General features: G+C 44.3%; 1 protein-coding gene across 1 annotated transcript in view; it reads left to right on the top strand.

The window, feature by feature from the left end:
• The window catches only part of GUCY2C (guanylate cyclase 2C), a 65,445-nt gene extending 45,217 nt beyond the window's left edge, over positions 1–20,228 (top strand). The window contains exons 18-27 of the mRNA XM_037033942.1: positions 618–755; positions 1,522–1,610; positions 4,212–4,303; positions 7,215–7,373; positions 10,831–11,023; positions 12,699–12,873; positions 15,165–15,263; positions 16,761–16,855; positions 18,615–18,691; positions 19,761–20,228. Of these exons, the coding sequence (XP_036889837.1) occupies positions 618–755; positions 1,522–1,610; positions 4,212–4,303; positions 7,215–7,373; positions 10,831–11,023; positions 12,699–12,873; positions 15,165–15,263; positions 16,761–16,855; positions 18,615–18,691; positions 19,761–19,935 (1,292 nt within the window). The 3' untranslated portion in view covers positions 19,936–20,228. The remainder of the gene's footprint in view (positions 1–617; positions 756–1,521; positions 1,611–4,211; positions 4,304–7,214; positions 7,374–10,830; positions 11,024–12,698; positions 12,874–15,164; positions 15,264–16,760; positions 16,856–18,614; positions 18,692–19,760) is intronic.
• The last annotated feature ends 819 nt before the right edge of the window (positions 20,229–21,047 follow it).

The following is a 21,047-nucleotide window of genomic DNA, read 5'->3' on the forward strand; positions in this document are numbered from 1 at the left end:
CCCCGCAGCTGCCAGTGCCACACGGTCACGTGCTCCTGGGAGACAGAGCACGCCAACGCACCAGCAAGAGCATCACCAGGCGGGCGAGAGAGAGAGAGAAAGAGAGGCTCTCAACTCGAGGCCACGTGGCTGCTAAGACTAGATCAGGCAAGTGCGCCATGTGAGCGCAAGTCCCAAGCCAGAGGGAGCTTCTTTGCTCCCTGGGATTATATGAGCTTGGGTGTGGGACAGACCAGGTGCTTTCTCAGGACGACCAATTAACTTCCCACACTTTTGCACACTTTGGATGGGCCCACCTTGCAACCCATCCCTTCTTTTCCCACGCTAGACTGACGGGCCTCTTTGGTCACCACCTCCCCTGCACTATTTTGACTTCTGTGGTGTATGCGCCTGCTTTCTCCTCCTCCTACCCCCAATCCGCTAAAGTGGGGATAGTTTTTCTCTATCCAATTATCTTGCTAGCTTTTCACACCCTCAGTGTCAGAAGCTCCCCCCTGCTGCCATCCTGGCCAATAGGGGAGACTCCCAGGCCTCCAGACAGACTGTCCACCAGGAACAGTTGGAGTCTATGGGTGGCCCACCCCCTCACCTTTGCGATCTTTATGCTGAATGCCCAGATCTGTGGACAGCCCCGGAGCACCTCCGCCGGGCCAGCGTCTCTCAGAAAGGAGATGTGTACAGCTACGCGATCATCGCACAGGAGATCATCCTGCGGAAAGAAACCTTCTACACACTGAGCTGCCGGGACCAGAATGGTGAGAGTCTGCCCCCTTCGTCTACCCCCTCCGGGAGCCAGCCAACCTGCACTGTAGGCCCACAGAGACCCGAGTCTGTGTGGCCACTCCCACCTCCCTCAGCTGCAGAAGCAATGGCGTATCTGCACTGCCCAGAGGCTGTGGAAGCGTTGGGTGATGGCACGAATGTTCAAGGGAGTGAAGAGCGTCATACACCAGTGCCAGGAGTCGAGTGTTAGTTGAAGAGTCGCCCCCTAAAATGTCCCTGTTTCCTCCTGATTGCAAATAGTCATGTGTCCATTTAACGCCTGAACTAGATCACTCAAGTGGATCAACCGTATATTTTAGTTCTAACTAAGATCTATAGTTTTTGTCACGTGTCCTCTGACAAGGGGTAGGGGGAATGTTTCATTCAGTCCTCATCTACTGAGCACTTGTGCCAGCTCTAAGTGCCTGGGGGAGGGGTGACTAAGGGTTGCCTGTGTGGCAGGCTATGGTCTGGGCAGAGGAAGCCCACTGAAGGCAGTGGTACCCAGATTGGGTTTCATAGGGTTAGTAGCCTTAACTTAAGGTGGCCTCCTGGGTAATAGTGGGTATGAGACCCGTTAACCTGGTGGCTCATCTACTTATTCAGCGTCCATCTGTCCACTGAGCGCTGGCCTAGGCTCTGCCACAGGCTCACCGGGCACCCATCCACAGTCGGTGAACCAATTCAGAATCTGACCGCTGCCAAAATTTCTTCATGCTATATTCTTTCTTGTAATTTGAATTCTTCTTGTCCCATCAGAAAAGATTTTTAGAGTGGAGAATTTCACTGGCGTGAAGCCCTTCCGCCCAGATCTGTTCCTGGAAACAGTTGAGGAAAAAGAGCTGGAGGTGAGTTTCTTTGGGCCTCCATAAGAAATTACCATGAACTTCATAGATTAAAACAAGACCGTTATACTCTGGACAGCAGAAGTCTGAAATAAATTATGGACAAGATCATGCTCCCTCTACAGCCGGGGTCCCCAACGCCCCCACCCTCATCCCTCCACAGGGCAGGGGGCCTACTGGGCAGGGCCTGTTAGGAACCTGTGCACCGCAGGAGGTGAGTGGCTGCCCAGGAGGCAGAGCTTACTGCCTAAGCTCTGCTTCCTGTTCCCTGCACCCCCTGGAGAAATTGTCCTTCACAAAAAACAGTCCTTGATGCCAAAAAGTTGGGGACTGCTGCTGAAGGCTCCAGGAGGGAATCCATTCCTTGCTCCTTCCAGAAGCATCTGCTGGCTGACAATCCTTGGTCTGTGGCCCAAATATTCCAATCTCTGACTCGGTGGCAAGTCACATTCTTCTCTCCTCTCGTCTAACTTCCCTCTCCTCACTCCTATGTAAGGACACACGTGACTACATTGAGGCCCACCGAGAGAATCCAGAATCTCGAGATTCAATTTAATCACACCTGCAAAGGCCCTTTTCCCAAATAAGGTAACATGCACAGGTTCCCAGGGATAGGGCACAGACGAAAAGCTTTGGGAGCTCTTGTCAGACTGCACCCTGCCCTCCCTCATCCCCCTCCACCTTCCCCGGCTCAGGAAGCAGCCGGTTCCTTAGGCGAGTCACCTTCTCAACGTCTAGGAGGCAACAAAGCCAGATGTCTATGTGATGCACTGATTGGGCCTGTAAACACGGCCTGGTGGTTGAAAAATAAACATGACACCATCTGGGAAAATAGGGAATTGTACTTTGACTCTTCATTGTTGTCTGAAAGAAACTGAGCTCTTCTCTCTTCGCTTGTTAAATTTTTTATAATCCCTCACAAAGGCCTTTACAGCCCGTGAGAAAAGATTCTACATTTTTTTTATCTAAGGTTTTATAATCCCCAAAGAGAGTAAATAAAGTATTTTTATGGTCTTAACAACAACAATAAAAAACCCATTGTTTCTTGCGGGATAAGGATAACACTTTCCTTCAAGTTTATAAACACCCTTCCAGTGAGGTTCATGGCCAACCTGGCCAGGTGTGAATGGGCCACTTTTAACTCTCTCTCCTCTGTCAGCATTAAAGGTCGGCTGTGGCCCCATGGTTCTATGACAGAACTGCTCGTCTCCTTGTCTTATTCCGCCCCACAACTCTCTGCCTTTCCGGATCCTGGGATTCCTCCCCACGTGGCAGTCTGTCCTTGCTGAACACTCCCTTCTGGTCGGAGTGTATCCATGTGTTGCCCAAACCCTCTGTCACCAAAGTATTCTCCTCCTCAGTTCACTCGTGTAGCTGGATGGTTCTGGAATTGGGAGCCAGAAATAAGATTTCATCTCTATCAGCCGGCTCCAACAGAATGTGGGCCTGAGAGCAGATGGCTTGCCGATGCCCCCCCGAGCACCCACTATTCACTCAGCGGTGCTGTATGAGACCGTTTGTGGGTGGCTTCTGCCCAGGCCTCTCTAAGACTGTCAGTAGGTCACGTACCAGGGCAGGGGCATCATCTGGTGGTGAATGCAGGCGACCAGAGACTATAACACACGTCCAGTCCTGCTCGGGGCCTCACTGAGTCACCCAGCAGGAGCACTGCATCTAATACCATTTGTGGTCCTCTTTTTGGCCGGCATGAAGAACAAGCTTTATGTAACACAAATGGTTTCTCCATGCTTTTTGATCCAACAAAAGCTACAGACAAGTGGTAGTAAATGGGATAATGTTTCCATGCGCTTCCTCAGGTATCCCTCTTCCTCCAAAGCTCCCCTTCCTCACTTCTCTCATATGTACGTAACCATATGTATTATGATTCCTAATAATTATAATTATATTATATGTAATTATATTATTGTAATAGCCATAATTATATTATAATGTGATGTAGAATTATCATATGCACTATTATTTCAACATGTAATAATAATTATTATATATATTGTTGAACTTTGCCCAAGCAATATTTCGGATGTACTTACACTAAGGAAAGTATTGACTGTTTATCTGAAATTTGAGTTTAACTGGGTGTCCTGTATTTTTATTTGCTAAATCTGAGAGCCCTGAGGCTACTTCACCAACCAATTAAATCAGAATCTCCTAGGGTGGGGCCTGGGCAAGAAAAAAATGTGTAAACTCTCTCCAGACAACTCCACCATTAGTCGTGGCTACAAAACATGGCTGAAGAGCCTCAGTCTCATTGACAGTCGCTGTCTCGCACTCACTGGACCCCGGCTATTTCTCGTGCTCCCCAACATACACCCTGCAAATGCCTGTGAAGCATTTTGTCTCTCCCATCAATTCGGTCTTGTCCAAATCGATATTACCTTGTTGATGAACGCAGGGCCCACAGGAAGGGCTTCAGCGAGGCGGTGCGGGTGGCGATGTCCGAGTCACACTGCAGACAACCAGGCCAGCTCACGCTGTCAGCGTAGAGATGTTTTTAAAATACTCCCTGACTCAGTTTCTCCCATCAAGGAAAAGACCAGGGTGTGACGCCACCCCCTGAGCTAATCCACCCCTCCTCTCTTTCAGGTATATCTACTTGTAAAAAACTGCTGGGAGGAAGATCCAGAAAAGAGACCAGATTTCAAGAAAATTGAAAGTACATTGGCCAAGATATTTGGGTACTGCTGACATTTTTACTTTTTTTCACCAATTTCAGATTTTTCCTACAAAAGTAGACATTGGGTGACACTTAAAAATGAAAGTGCCTGTTCTAATAAAAAAAATCCCGTCACACCAATAAATTCCATTTAAAAAAGTAAAAAAGAAAGAAGAAAAGAAAGAAAAGCCCCAGACTGCAATGCCTCTCTCAAAAAAATTAAAATGTTGTGCAGACTAACCAGACCATTTACTCAGGGAAATAATCACTTGAAAAGTTAAATACTGAAGAGCAAACCTTGCCTACTTAAAACCTATTTTCTGACTAATCGTAAATATTTCTGTTAAAAGTATAGTTCCCTGAGCCTTCTGCAGGTAATTCGAAGTTAGAAGTCTACTGTGGGTCCTGGGTGTCTGTAAAGTCTCTGGATAATTCTTAAGATCTGCAAGTTTCTTAAAATTTTTACAGTCTTAGGAATCAGCAACTTAGCTTTTAGGTACTTAAGACTTGAGCCATGAAGCAGGTTACAATTCAAGATTTAAAAAAAAAAGGCATGCACAATTATCCAGGAAGAGTGAATTCTAGATTTCTCGGCTTTCTGTTAGAGACAATACAGAGTGAGAAAAATAACACTGGACAGAGAGAGAAGACTCTGTTCTACTCCGGGTTCTAAGAATAGTCGTGGGGCGTGGAGCAACAGGCTTCTCCTAATTAGGTGGCAATTTTCTTGTTAGTAAGGTTGGACTGAGCAAGGTCATTTCTACAGGGCCTCCCAGCACTAACTTTCTATAGTTCTCACTAAGTTATTCAGGTAGTTAACGAGGTTAAAACCCTTGGGGCTGGAGATGAGGTGGAGTGAAGTTAATGAAAGTGTGGCCATTGATTTGGTGGATTCTAAACTGTCATTTGGGGGAAAGGAGCAGGAGATAACAAGTGATTTAATTCTTGCCCACTGTTCATTCCTTCACAAAGCTGTTAGTGAGAGAAGACGAGATTGTACATGTGACAGATGAAATGTGAACTCTTGAACATAAACTGGGCCCCGGGTAGTCTGCCCTAGAGACCCTGGTGTAATTGACCTGGGGAGCAGGCTGGCATCGTGGGTTTTAATAGCTCCTTAGGTGATTAAAATATGCAGCCAAGGTTGAGGAAACTTTTAATTGAATCAACTCATCATGAAGATATCCATCTTCGTCCCTTACACCTGCTCCCTCACCCTTTCTACCAACTAGACTCTATCTACTTTGTGTTTCTACTAAGAATCCTCTGGGGAACTTGTTTAAAAATCCCATTTCTTAATCCCCAAACTATCCGTTTCCAGTCAAATGGGTTTGCAACAGGACTCAGAAATGTATTGAATTTTTAACAAACCCCCCTCCCCACCCCAGGGGGTTATGATGCAGGCCCTCGTGGAAGTGGTAACTTGTAATTGTCATTGTTGTGATAATGAAATGGTATGGTTTGTTCAGACCCTTTGCTTGTGCCATATATATTACAAACATCATTTCTTTTGTTAAATTTTATTTATTTTATTTTTAGAGAGGGGAGGGGAGGGAGAAAGAGAGGAGGAGAAACATCAGTGATTGATTGCCTCTCCAGCACCCCCTACTGGGAACCTGGCCCAAAACCCAGGCATGCGCCCTGACTGGGAATCAAACCAGTAACCCTTTGTTTCACAGGCCTGTGCTCAGTCCACTGAGCCACACCATCCAGGGCTCAAACATTATTTCTGATCCCCATAACAACTCTGCAGGAACTCTGTGTGCCTCTGACCCAGCTCCGCAGTGAATCTTGTCACGTTCACCAGTGTCACAGAAAGCTGGCTTCTCAGCTAAGCCTCTTGGTCTAACAAAATAATCCAGAGTTAGGTTTTTTTGCTGTAGGACCCTGACTCTACATTCTGAGGAGATGATGTTAGGCTCAACTTTCCTTTTTTTGGTTGTTTCTCATATACTTCCATTTAGCACCTCTAGAGCATCTTTTTGAAGGTTTTTCCTTTATTGCAAATTATTTATTATTAAAATTTTGGAAAATGAATAAGCAAACAAGAAAGTATAAACACTACCTATTTGTAACTAGATGACCACCAGTTTTCAAAAATTAAAAATGAGGTTATAATTTTTGCTGTTTTATGAACTGACTTTCACTGAGCAATATAGAGGTAACATTTTTCTGTGTCCAACGATTCTAATTTATATTTAATGACACATGAATACTCTGTTGCACAGGTGGCAAACACAAGGCCGGCGGGCAGCGTCTGGCCCTCCCCCTTGTTTTATCCAAGTTGGCACCTTGTTTCTACCCACAGCAGTGCTGAGCTCTCCCGTAACTGTTAAATAGTTACATTTACACAGTCCTAAGATTACATGCGGCCCTTTGATGGCAACTGCGTGCGATGCTGACGTGCCACCCCTCCCACCCCCCAGTGAATATGAGTTTGACACCGCTGCTCTCTTGTATCACAATATTTTAACAACTTGTGTATTACCCACTTAGGTTGTTTTCAAACGTCTGCCAGTGTAGAGAATGCTGTAGCATTCCATGTAGTTAACTTTCAGCCTCTTCATGATTGTTTCCTTAGGATAATTCTCAAAAGCAGAGCTGACAGGCTGATTGGTTCCTGTATTCTTAAAGCTTGTGACACATTTTCCTAGATTGCCCTCCAGGGAGATTGTTCGGATGTATTTGCTCCTCCTTATCCACATTGATTACCATTGTTCTAACATTTGGGGTTTTCTTTTACTTTTATTAATCTTATTTCTATTTTTATTTCTTTAATTTTTATCTGATGTTATATATTTTTTGTTCTGTTTCCAGTCCTTGTTATCTTTTCTTTGTTTAACTACCTGTTCATCATATTTGCCCACTGTTATAATGGATGTTCACGTTTTCTTAACAACATGGAAGAGCTCTTTCTCTATCACTACCCACAGCCTTTTTCATGACCAGAAAAGTGAAAGTTATATGGATACTTTGATCCGACGTCTGCAGCTATATTCTCGAAACCTGGAACATCTGGTGGAGGAAAGGACACAGCTGTACAAGGCGGAGAGGGACAGAGCCGACAGGCTTAACTTTATGTTGCTCCCAAGGTAAGGCAAGTCGGCCTGCTGATGCAGTTTCCCACGACAACCCACCTGTGCCTCAGGTATAACGCCGAACGCTTCAGCATATTTGTCTGGCATTGTTTTGTTTTGTATCTATTTAGGATTGTTTCCTTTGGCATATTCTTTAACAGACTGGGTTTAAAAATGCATGGGCCTTGCTAAACATTGTTCTGGTTTGCACTCTTAACACCTCAAAAAGAAAAAAAGAGGTTGTTTTCAAGTGGCTGTGGGGTGCCACGGAGGGAGAGTGGGCTGTGGAGCTGGAAGGGCCTGGTTCTCACATCTCTGTGCCACTTTTACTGAGTCTGGGACTTCGGGCGAGTCACTGTCTCTCCTCAGTCTCAAAATGGAAATTACAGCATTTCTGTGGAATCTGTGAGCTATGAGGCACTTTCAGGCACTGTTTCTTTGCTTTCTTCTTTCTACTTCAAAGTAGAAGCCAAATGACAAGAAGGAGGAGTGTTTTCAGTGGGGGAGGTGGGGCCACACCTCAGATGTCTCACCTCAGAGGCGTGTGCAGGCTGATCCCCATTTGTGAAACAATGTCGCAGACATGTCAGAGAGAAAGGAAGTGAGGTTGGAATCCCCAAACAGTTTAAAGTTTTAAGTGTTGGGACTCAGGTAATAACTAAGGAATGTTAAAATAAGCAAGAAATTAAAAATGTGAAGAGTGTAAATGTGTAGAAATGTGAAAAAATGTGAGGAAATAGGTTGTAGGCCAAGGCATCCTCACTTGCCACCATGAGAAGTACTGTCCTTCTCGTCAGAGTATAATAAAATGTCCCATTAGATCAGGGCTAAGGAGGCAGTCTAGCACTGGGTGAGACAGGAAATGGAGATCAGCCAGGCCTGACTGCAAATCATAGTTCCACTACTGAAAGTGCATGTGCGATCTTGGGCAAGTTATCTGAATGCTCCAATCTGACAGGCTGGCTCAAAAAATGCCCTGAAAGAATGTGCAGGATTTAAGGAACTTACTTAGCACAGTGCCCAGAATGTCTGTGGTTGTTATTATATATAGTAGCCATGACTTTTATATATAACTTGTATTAGTTACTATTTTATGTTGAACCCATGCTTATTTAGAATATCACTTCTACATTAGTAAAGGAATGAATTCGAGATTGTAGGAGCTGTTTTCTAAATAAATAGCTTCTCTTTTATAAGCTTGAGTGAAGGGTAAGAGTTACACACAGGCTCTATTCAGTCACTTGAACCTTAAGAGAGCCTGATATAGAACCCACGTGCTCTCAGAGAGCCAAGGAACAGCCTGGCATTGGTACCCTTGGAATAGGCTGGAACCCTATTAGGCAATTTCAGTCAGCACTCCATAAATGTTAGCTGCATAATGCATAATTCCTTGCCTGGCCTTTGATGCTGAGTTGTGACCAAAAAAATATCCTGATTATCTGGCTGCCTTTCCAGAGTGTCATCATCAGTGGTTTTAACCAAGAATGTTACTCAAATGATTTCAAACAGCTGGTTCACCACCTCGGGTTTTTCTTCTTCCCTTTGGTGCCATGTGCCACTTGGACCACTAGGGGGAAGACGTTTTCATCGCATTGATGAGGCAGTAGAGCACACATGCCTTCAACAGCCGCAGCACACCAGGACCCCAGTGCAGCTCACTCTAACTTACGTAAAAATTCTTTGTATTTGCAAAAAGGAAATGAACAATAACTAGAAGAATCAAAAAGAAATATTCACAGCAAAATTATTAGTAAACTTAAGACAGCATGTAGAAACCAGTTACTATTGTACTTAAACACTTACTTGACCAAACAGTTGCCCTTGGGGTTGTTTTGAATAGATTAAAGTGGCAGGTTTTTTCCTTCTCTGAGCCCTTCTAAGACACCTACTCTGGGCACTCATTCTATCTGTGTCAACAACAAGCTGTGAGGAAAGCCCCCCATGAGAGGCCATGGCCCTTCATGTATCTACCAACACTGGTGTCTCTATTTTCTAGGCTCATAGGACTTTTCTGATATAATCAGGAAGATGAAGGGTAAAGACAGTGAAATATTCAATTTTATCGACACACCTAGGAAGCCTCCAAAATAATCTGCACCCTGATACGGGGCATGTCAAGAACAGCCACCCAGAAGTGCCCCTGCTGATTCAACAGCCACACCAAAGGGATGTTTTGTCACCACACCAGTTGGACAACTTCTTCCCTCCCAGCTCTAGAGGTTTTCTAAATATTTTTTTGTGGTGGATGGGCTGTTTTCTGGGAAAGTGCCAGACATTCTTCCTGGGCCACAGTCAGCACACCGCTCGATCTCCCCCACCTCCCCAACTGCGGTCCCAGGCCTGGGGTGTGGGAGAGTGCTGTGCAACAAAGGACTGAAGGGTGGGATGTTGCCCACTGCCAGGCCTGGCTCTGCTCTCTGTGGCTGTGGGACCCTGTGAGAGTCATACTTTCCTTTGAGACTCAGCTTTCTCATCCATATAAATAAGGGATCTAGTCTCAACGACTTCTATGGCACCTCCCAGCTCCCAGGTTCTGATTCTAGTGTTCACATAGCCAGATCCGTCCCAAAGCGATTCCAAGGCCAGACAGGTGGCATTAGGCTTGTGTTGGGGTTGGGGTCAACGGAAAGGTGGCTTGGCACTTAAAGGAATCCAGAGTCCCTCCTTGTGGTTCTTCTTTCTTAATTCTGAGTCTGAGAGTCTGCTCTTTATATCTCTTCAGCAAAAATATTCTGAGTGGCTTCTATTTGACTTCTTCGGTTCTGGCATTACTTTAACTTATCTACATGATAATTGACAGTCCTTTTATTTAAATATATTTAAATAAAACATAGTTTAAACCATTTATTTAAATATATTTACATATATTTGCATTGTTTATTTATATAAATATTCAATGTAAATATATTTAAATATATTTAAATGAGCATATTTTAAATATATTTTTAAAATTCTGGCTCAGACTATATCAGAATTAATTTTTAAATGAATATTTCTTCATAGTGATAACAAATAATGCCATGTTAAATATTCCAGGGAGGTAAAACCATTGACTTGGATGAGAAAGATCTGGTATAGCTATAGCCATTCAAGCTCTTATGTTAATTACACTCTCCTCAGCATCTGGATGTACAGCTGTATCTAGAAGAAACTATGAATAGAGAGGTAAAAAAATGGGCAAGTATGTGTATGTATTAGGTTACATAGCATTAGAATTATGTGTATGAGTATTAGGTTCAACAGTCAAGCACTAAGTTAATACTGAACCTGCTTAGAGTCATCTGAGTTCAAATACATATATTACATTGGTATGTATGTAATATATTCATGTATATATGGTATATGCAACATATCTTTGCTTCCTAGCCACCCAGTTCCCAAACTCTAGAATTCCTAGTGGACAGTCTCAAAAACTTATGTAAAAGAAGAAAAAAATTACTGAGGTTGATGGCATTTTTTTCCTTCCTTCTAGGCTAGTGGTAAAGTCCCTGAAGGAGAAAGGCGTTGTGGAGCCTGAACTGTATGAAGAAGTTACCATCTACTTCAGTGACATTGTAGGTTTCACCACCATCTGCAAATACAGCACACCCATGGAAGTGGTGGACATGCTGAATGACATCTATAAGAGTTTTGACCACATTCTCGATCACCACGATGTGTACAAGGTAGCCCCTTCTCCCAACAGGTTTAGATGATTGCATGGCCTTCGGTCAGCCGGGCCAGAATTGGTTGTTTCTGATATCACTCAGATGTTCCTGATAATTTATTTATTTATTTTAAGATTTTATTTATTTATCTTTAGAGGGGAAGGGAAGGAGAGAGGGAGAGAAACATCAATGTATGGTTGCCTCTTGTGTGTCCCCTGCTGGGAACTAGTCTGCAACCCAGGCATGTGCCCTGACTGGGAATCGAACCGCAGTTGTTTGGTTTGCAGGCCCGCACTCAATCCACTGAGCTACACCAACCAGGGCTGTTCCTGATAACTTATGATTTAATGAATCAGTGGTTGAATCTGAGCTGAAAGTGAAAGGAAGTGGAAGAATAAGAAGGGCCAGAAGTCAAAATGACCATGCCACTTAAGAAGCAGTTTGAAAGGAACAACTTAAAGTTCAGCAGGAATGAATTTTGGGCACTAAATTTAGGAAAAAATGACATAGTCTCAAATCATCTTCAAAAAATGGATAGTGTTGAGGCTGACTGCAAGTGAAGTAGAGAAGACACCGAAGTCACAATAAGCAGAATAGGAGTATCTTGCTGAAATAGCAAGCATCGTTCAAAGAAGACTAGAGAAGACCAGGGAGAACTTTCTGTAAGTTCAGAACTGGATCTACAGTAGTCCCTGACCAGAGTGCTGATGAGTCTAAGTTGGAGGAGTAAAGCAGAATTGAATTCCCACATTTGCATGTTGGAAAAGCAGCATCCACCATATGCAACAACTTCAGATAGAGGGCTCTCCATTCGAATCCCAGTTTGCCCCTGACTAACCAGTAACCTCAGGTCTTTGTTCTATGTGTGAAATGGGGTGGCAATAACGCCGACCTTAATGGGTTACTGTGACGATTATTTAGATAAACAATATACCTGATCCCCGTATCCTTAAGTAAAGCTTAGAAGTCATTCATACAACACTCTGTCATAATGGATTTTACTCACAGAGAGGACTTCCCTTTTAGGGTTTGTCGTAGCCCAGGCCTCACCAGATGCAAGTCAGAAAGCCGTCTTGACAACAGTTCTTGTTGGATAGAAAATAGTTATGCGATTAAGAGATAGCTGGCAAAAAGAAGTTAACTAACCAATAAAAATGAACTGTGTATATGATTGTGACAATTAAAAGGCAGGGCATTTATCAAAGAATAATTTTTATGCAATACTGTTAATATAAACCTACTACTTATTATAAGCAAAGTATAGAGTCACCATATTACAAGAATGTGTGTTATGTCTTGAAGGAATCTACAATTATATTTTTTGAAATGGTATGTGGAAAATGGTAAGTGCTGAAAATGACTTTTCTGGTAATTAAAGGTATTCCTAAAATGATGTCAAGCTGTTCAGGTTTGAAATATTTAAACATTCCTAGAACTGCCAACACATCTGGATGATTTACATTATGATGAAGTACTTGCATATTGTGATCATCATTTATAGCTGTTTTATCATCCAAATTACTAGACTAGAAAAACCCTGAAGAAATTAGCATAGAACTGATGTCAGAGAACGTGTACAGGTCTATGCTCATACTGAGTTCTCTTTTGTATCTGACATGTGATTGACTACTTCTGTTTAATTCCTTGTGCCTTTCGAAGGGGCAGATTCACTGATGAGACACTATTTCCACAGGTGGAAACCATTGGCGATGCCTACATGGTAGCTAGTGGTTTGCCCAAGAGAAATGGCAACCGGCATGCGGTAGACATTGCCAAGATGGCCTTGGATATCCTCAGCTTCATGGGGACCTTTGAGCTGGAGCATCTTCCTGGCCTCCCAATATGGATTCGCATTGGAGTTCACTCTGGTATGGCGTTGAGCACTGTAGCAAATAGAAACCATGTGTATCCCTGTGCGCCAACTAAATCAGAAAGGACAGTTTTCGAATGTGATCAGTTTTCACATGAGGTTTACTCCTGACTCTGTCTGCCGAAATGAGGTCCCATTACCCATCCTGACATGATCTGACCCAGTCCCAGAGACTCTAGGAAACAGCACTTGTGACGGCACCTTTGGCTCCTGGAACGATAGGCACCAACCACATGCTAAAATAACAGGCTCCAGATTCCCTGTTTAAGTCACTGGATTTACCGTTCCATTTCTCCCCTCCCCATTCTCTCCTTCTCCTCTGCCCCCAACTTCTGTATTTTTTTACTAAAATATTACAGTATTTTAAATGGGCTAAATTATCCACACAGGGGGAAATTGCTGGTCCATTTCCTATAATAAAAGGGCATTTACACTCCTCTCATTGGTACACAAGGAGAGCTGTCAGCCTTGAAGGTAGAGATTTGAGAAGATGAATTACAATTGTTATAGAAAAACATAGTTGGAGAGGAACTCAGAAGTCATCTAGATTAACCCTTTCTAGAATATAAATTATCTTCATAGGTTTGAGATAAGTAATAACAGCCCCTGTTAGAAAAATCCCAGGATTTCCTGAAAATTCAGTTTCCAAAGCCAACTCATATCATTATCCTATAGTTATCATCATAAGACAGCCTTTCCCTGTGTTCAGTTAAATCACATCTCACCATAATTTCTTGTCACTGCTCCTCTTTCTGCCTTTCGGGCCTCCCAGAAGAGCCAGCGTACAGAAAACCCAGGAGGTCACTCCAGGCTTTGTGGCCAGGACCAGACAACTGCCTTTACGAAAGTCACCCTGTGTCCACTCTGCCTGTCCCAAACCTGACAGGGAGTATTGATTGATTAAGAAATCAGTGCAGTTCTCAAAGTGACAGTGAATTGAAGTTAAAAAATGCTGCCATGCCTCTCACTGCCAGAACATAGCCGTGGCCTTTCCCAGTCACGTGCACCGCCACATGTCACAGATGTTTCCATATGCACCCGAGGGAACTGCCTGGGCATCTCCCCAGCCAGCAACAGCATGCCGCCTGTGTTCTGGCCCAGTGCAAATTGCAGAGAAGGGAACAGCGAAGGTCTGAGTGAACCAAGCCAGAAAGAATGGAACTGTGGGTCCTGGCCCCGTCTCTTTCCCTGTGGCCTAGTCAGTGTCTGAGCTACCATATTGGGCTGGAATGAGAATACATGTTAAGCACACATATCTCCTATCTACTGTTATTCGCCTGGGTATTATCCTAGGGTTTAACCCTAAGAAATTAAAAGGTAGAAGTTAAATAGTGGTAGTTGAAAGCAAGACATAGTATCTGCAGGGGTTTTCTGCTTGCAGGGCCCCCACCCCACCCTTTATCGCTCATTTTGGAAGTGGAGAATCACTTGTGAATAGACGGAAGGCACAGGTCAGAGATCTTCCGATCAAGTAGCTGCCTCTCCTGAACCTTCCCTGCTCAAGGTTGATTCTTTTCTTCTTTTGTTTATTTTTTACTTTTTTATTTCAATGTTCATAAACACAGTGCATTTATAGGATACATTTATAAAGAAACTCAACTCATACAGATCAAGATGCAACTAGAAATCAGTCCAACTAGAAAATCAATCATTACCTCTATCCGAAACCCAGATTTGCAGTTTGAGTTCATCTTTAACCCTTTGCGTTCAGTTGTTCCACACTAATACTTAATTAACAACCCTTCCTCCAGATGGCAGCGCACAGTCTGGCCTCAGCGTGGTTCTCCTTCGCGTGTTCTTGTGCCCCTCCCCCCATTCTACCGCATTCACCTGGCACATGAGATGCTCAAGGAGGATTATACCAAATCCTTGCCTTCTGGGCCTTTCATCATCGTGCCATTAATCCCACAAGTTACCCTGCTAAAAAATTATAAATGAAACCAACCTAGGTTGTGGAGCCTTCAAGTGCCCTGTGCCCTCCAGCAGTTCAGAACCCTGGGCGTTATGGGTTAGCACAGTAAGCAAGTGATGGCGTTGTCTCCACTCTTCCTGACCGCTTCTGTTTCAGCTATTGACTGTGCCAGGGGGAAATACTTTCTGAAAGCATGCATTGAATAAGACACTTCCCTCATTGAATACATTCATTTAAAGCAAAAGTCAAAACTCACTATTTGCACCCTCAGATACTGCTCCCTAAGATGAAGTGTCAGCACTGTGACCCCGAGAAGGGTCTGAACCACCTTACTGCACTCTGGGATTTTCACTGCCTCTACTCGCTGCCTTTTCCAGGCCCCTGCGCAGCTGGAGTCGTGGGGATCAAGATGCCTCGTTACTGTTTATTCGGAGATACCGTCAACACAGCCTCTAGGATGGAATCCACTGGCCTCCGTAAGAAGGGAGATTGTTTTGCTTAAAGGACAAAGACTCTCTCTTCCAGCAGAAGGGAATTGTGGGGTAAAACGCATACTAAGTGCCAGTGGGATGAAGAAGGACCCTTCCTCACATTGACTGAATGTGCGCCTGTGCCATTCCAGTCCTTGGTGCTCTCGCTGTCATTGTGGCTGTTTACCGATGATTATGCTTCCCTTCAGGCTTAGTTTTCGATGGTTTCTATTAGTCTGGGTCCATTTACAATGTATTCAGGCATGCTCTACCTGGAAGAGTCATGAAATTTAGCATAGATCCATGTAAGTTAAAAAAGTTCAGTAGGCTAGGTGTGGAGTATACAACCTGGTTCACTTTTCTGTTCTTCTTCAGTTTGGTTTCCCTAGGAATTGGTCTTAGTAACAAATATAAGTATTTGTTATATGCAAAACCTGTATTGCCTTTGCTTGGCAGGGTAGAGGTACGGTGTGTTGCACGTAGGAGATGCTCAATAAATATTGATGACAATGATCGTAATAGAAACACATACAAGGGAGAAAGAAGGCACTGGTAGGTGTGGGCAGTGACTGCAAACACACAGGTGTTAGAACAGTATTTTGGCAGTTTGCTGACAACCTGACACTGGTTCTTACTGGAAAATCATGATACAGGACAATCATGACCTGTATCAATATACAGGAAACCTATGCAATCAATATACAGGAAAATTGTGCTAAAGGAAAGAACAGGGTTGGGGCCAGGCAGACTTGAGTTACAATGATTACTGCGCAAATCACTGTCTTGGGTAGGCTAGGGAGGAAGTTACGTCATCTTTCTAGGCGTCACAAATTTGAAGATGTAAATTGAGAATGGGATACCAGCCTTGCCGGGAGGGTTCTGGAAGGATGTGAGCTGACACATGTTAAGCATTTAACAATCCCCTGTTACCTGGTAGGCATACAATATGTAGATGCCATTATTCTTACTCCTGTTATTGTCTGGGGCACCCATGGTGGGAAAGGGGATGCACAGAAATGGCCTTATGAATGGAAATACACCCTCACCACAAATATCTCAGGAAGATAACAGTATCCCAGAGAAGTAAACCTTGAGAAAATCAAGATCCTACTAGCATCTCCTGAATCTTTACCTGGTTGCCCACACTTCGGCTGCTTACTGGAACTTTTACATGGGGACCCAAATCCCAGCTCTCAAGCTCAGCAGCACAGGCTAAATCTAAAGCCAGGCCCTGGGGCTACCACTCTGAGCTGGAGTGAGAATCTGTGGAGCACGGCCCAGGGAGCCCCATCCCTCAGGACCCTGAAAACCAGGGCCAAACCCATGTTATTCCCATGTGTGATAATATTTCTTATCTCACTGAACGTAATTTTATGAGTTCTTTCACTGCAATATCAAAGCTGTCAAGAACCCCTGAAAAAAATGTCCTGAATCACCAGATTTAGGCCATGCAATAGATTTTAAAATTGGCAAGATTTTCATCGACCTATGTTGTTTTTCCAGCCTTAAGAATTCACGTGAGTAGCTCTACCATAGCCATCCTGAAGAGGACTGAGTGCCAGTTCTTGTATGAAGTACGCGGAGAAACATACCTCAAGGTAAGTGATCCGCAGAGAAAGTACCCCCAAAACACCACTCAGAGACACACGTGGCTGACTCCTCTGAGAATGGACACCCAGTGGTAGTAATGTTCGGGAGCATAAGATGAAGAATCCTTTTCTGCAATCCCTGCTTTGATCCCTCTCCAGCGCCGAGGTGACCACCCACTGTCCCCATGATGATCACCCACTATCCTCTCAATGATCAACCATTATCCCACAGTGACCACCCACTGTCCCCACAGTGACCACCCGCTATCCCCATGGTGATTACCCACTGTCCCATGTAAGAGAAGCCACCACCAAAGCATGTGAACTCAACTTCACTTCAAAGAGCCCTGTAGACATTTTGGACTATAACAACTGTGTTATAAAATGCTGCCACCATTTTTTCCATGTGTACTCAAGTTCTGCTCCCAATTCTTCCTCTATACCCGAGAGCTATAGTGTGGTCCAAGACTAAATTAACTTAAGTCAAAATTCCCATTTTCTTACGTCCTTGCTCTTACTGCAAAACATGGCCGCTCTCTAAGGCCACCTCTCTGGTCCGTTGCTTTATCCTTCTGGAACTCTGGACAAGAGAACCCAAGGAGTGGCCCCAGACTTCTGACTCAGCATCACCTGGGTGCTGGTGAAAAGGCAGGTGCCTGGACTCTCCACCAGGCTTACTGAGTAAGACTCTGTGGGAATAAACTAGGAATAAATTTAACCTGGGTATGTGCCCTGACCGGGAATCAAACCCAAGACCTTTTGGTTTACAGGATGACATTCCAACCAACTGAGCCGTGCAGCCAGGGCAACCAGGAATCTGTGCTTTTATGATTGTGATGCACACTAAGGTTTGAGAACCACTGCCCTGGACTCTCCACGCTGTTCCCCACATTTAGAACAGCTACCCTCCAAAGCCACCACATGCCTCCACTTGGCTGTCATTGCTTTTTGAAGGTCATTCCAATCTCTTCACAATTTGTCTGAAGCCAATTTTGACAGTAAGCATGTCTGTCTCCAGCAGCATCTAGCCTTCACACTGTGACTGCAACTTGGAAAAGCCTCCTTCTAGGCAGTAGGGCCCTGACATCACCCTCACTTTCTGAATCCTCCATTAATGCGTTTCCTGCACAGAGCACTGCTCCCCAAGTAGAGGTGGTTGATGGGCTACTGCAGTGCAAACACAGCCAGAAAACCCCACTAGTTATACAAACGAGTCTCCTTTCAAATACCAGCTCTGGCCAAAACACTATTACCAGTAATTTTCCATTCGTTTTACAGCCTGTAGTTGGGCCCCAGAAAATGTCACTTCAGAAGTGCTTACTGTGATGCACACGTGTTTATAATTTACACACTTGAGGTGGGGAAGCCGTGGCAAAACTTTTGTGGCAAACTTTGCAGCAAAAAGATCTAGAAGAAAATGTGGACAATGAAAACCAGCTGGGATTTGTTGGCATAACAGGACAGCAGATGGACTTTCTTCCTTTTTAATGTAGAATTCTTGTGATGTTGCTATTGTGATATTTCATAGTATCTTTTGGTGGGAAAGAAAACTCGACTTAAAAAAAAAACAGGTCTGGTGATTGAGAGACTTGTATTTAAGAGGCATTTGGAAATAAAGATCTGCCCAGAGATAGTGCAGATTGTATCAGGAACTGAAATACAGGCGCTGACAAGACACTCAGAGGTGACGTGTTTCTTGTCAGAATGGTGGGCTAGAACTGAACTGTCTCCTTATTCTCCCTGGCACACACCTTTCTTGTCTCACTAGGGCAGAGGAGCCGAGACCACCTACTGGCTGACTGGGATGAAGGACCATGAGTACAACCTGCCAACCCCTCCTACTGTGTAAGCTTCGGGGTGTGGTGGGCGTGGGAGTGGAGGTTTTGGCTGTGAAAGTTGTGCGACAATAGAGCCAATTTAATTGTGGGCAAGTGCTTTGCCAGTGGCAATATTACATGGACTATGAGGACTACATAGGTGAGAAGTTTAGAGACCTCCCTTCTCCAACTGCTGGAAACCGGGTGTTCCAGGCGCGCCCTGGAGAACAGAGGACAGTAGGGAGCTCACCTCCTGTGTGTCTGGGTCTGACCAGAGTAAAGCATCCTGGAGGCAAACAGGCACTGGGCTGGGCCATGTGTTGAAAGCAGGACCTCCCCCAACCCCAGGACCGTGGTTTAGGTCTTCCCATGGAATTTGTGCTCTGAAATGAGGAAGACAAGGTTTCAGGTCTAACCAACAGGTTTCAGTTCCCCTAAACGTGACTGAGATGGTCATGCAATTGCACATTGGTGGCTGCAATCAGTCATGTGGCTCTGGCTGTGACACTGCTATATGGTGGAGAAGCCATGTCTTGCAGTCTCCCAGAGGCTGGAGCCAGCCTACAGAGATGCCAAAACAACCCATGTCGTCCCTGGGGCAAAGGAAACCTGGCCTCTTACTAGGAGTGCTGCAAGTCCATTCCGAATTCTTGAAACCCTCCATTCATTCTGAGTCCTCCCCAGACAAGATCCAGAGTCCTAGGAACGTGTGGGACCAACAAGCTTTCAGGGTTGTGCTGCAGGGGCCCATCGTTGTTCTGGCCTCTTTCCCCTCTCTGCAGTGTGCCATGTAAACTTAACAGTGCTTCCAAATTCTAGCGTTAAGTAAGCATGGCACTTCACTTTGAAACTGAAACATAATCTTCAGCTTGAAATATAGTCCGCTTTTTCTGCAACTGCATGGAGCAGGGTGACAGTCCCTTGAGCTCCTTCGAGCAAGGCAAGGCTCGTTTTTTTTACTCTCTGGATTTCCTGTCTTTCACACAGACGATAGCTTCAATAAGTGTTTGGTAAACTGAACTGGTTGTCTTAGAGCTAAGACATATTCTGTACGAATTGCTGAGAAGTTCCATTTTCCCTCCCCACTTACTTTCCAGGGAGAATCAACAGCGCTTGCAAGCCGAATTTTCAGACATGATTGCCAACTCCTTGCAGAAAAGGCAGGCTGCAGGAATAACACTCCCAAAACCCACACGGGTAGCCAGCTACAAAAAAGGCACCCTAGAATATCTGCAACTGAACACGACAGACAGAGAGAGCACCACTTTCTAAACCTAAGTGAGGCCCAAGGACTCAGGCAAAGGAAGCACGGATGACCTTAGACGGCAGCCTCAAGGGTCCCGAAAACCTCCATTTCCCTGAGACCTCAGTGGGACAGAAGACTCAGATGCATTCTACTGAGCCTCGGCTGCCCTGTTTAGAACATTTTTGGAGAATCTTCTGGAACATTCTAGAAACGTGAATTACCTTTTACTCTGGAGCCAGATCTCAACAGTTGCTCCAGGAAGCTTCAACCTGGGAAAATAGAATGAATGAATGTACTATCTCAAAGTCGAAGATATTGTGTTCTCATTTCATTTATTTTGTTTTGTTTACTAGCTCTTTTTCCTTAAATATTCATGATAGGATTTTTTAAAATTGTCACAATTATATTTTAAATATCTTATCTCCATAAATTATATTTAACTCATAATTTTTGTAGAAAATATACTATATGTTAGTCAGGAATAAAAGTGAAAAGTTTACTGAGTCTGTGTACGTGTTTTCACCTATTCCTGACATTTTTCCTGAAACGCACCAGCCCCACCTTGCACCCACTGAAAAGCTGACTACGTGCACCAGCCCTGAAGCAAGGCAAAGCTGGCGTTGTTGCTCAGGGCTTAGAACCTTTACATTCAGTGTCACCTGCTGCACAAGAGATTCTGTCCTAGTCCTCTCCCATGAGAGGCAGGGCCTACAGCTGTCTCAGGTCTGGGGTAAAGTCAAATCCTGTTTAACTATGTTCTAAACTCTGCAAATATCCCTTTCCCTCCACTCAGCAGCCATCTCCTGACCCCGCTATGGCTCCCCAGCACAACCCAGTTGCTTGGAATCTCTGGGAAAATGGCAAAAGTCAACTGCTGTTGCGTAGACAAAAATGAGCAAGACAAGCATGTAGCACTTCCGGCCTTAACCTTCAGAACTAGAACTTCTTCCCACACATTCCCCCTTGTCAGGCTGCTGCCATGAAAACCACTGAGAGATTAAGAAACATGTTATGTCTTCTCAGTCACCTGGAAAAGCAGAAAATCAGAAGCTAATAAAATAAATTATGTCCCGATTTACAAGTTGAGAACCTACTATTCGACAAGAGTCCCTCCCTCGGATCTGGAGGTTTATAATCA

Source organism: Sturnira hondurensis, unplaced genomic scaffold, assembly GCF_014824575.4.
Source record: "Sturnira hondurensis isolate 20B ecotype Veracruz unplaced genomic scaffold, ASM1482457v3 Scaffold0021795, whole genome shotgun sequence".
In the NCBI taxonomy this organism is placed as follows: Eukaryota; Metazoa; Chordata; class Mammalia; order Chiroptera; family Phyllostomidae; genus Sturnira; species Sturnira hondurensis.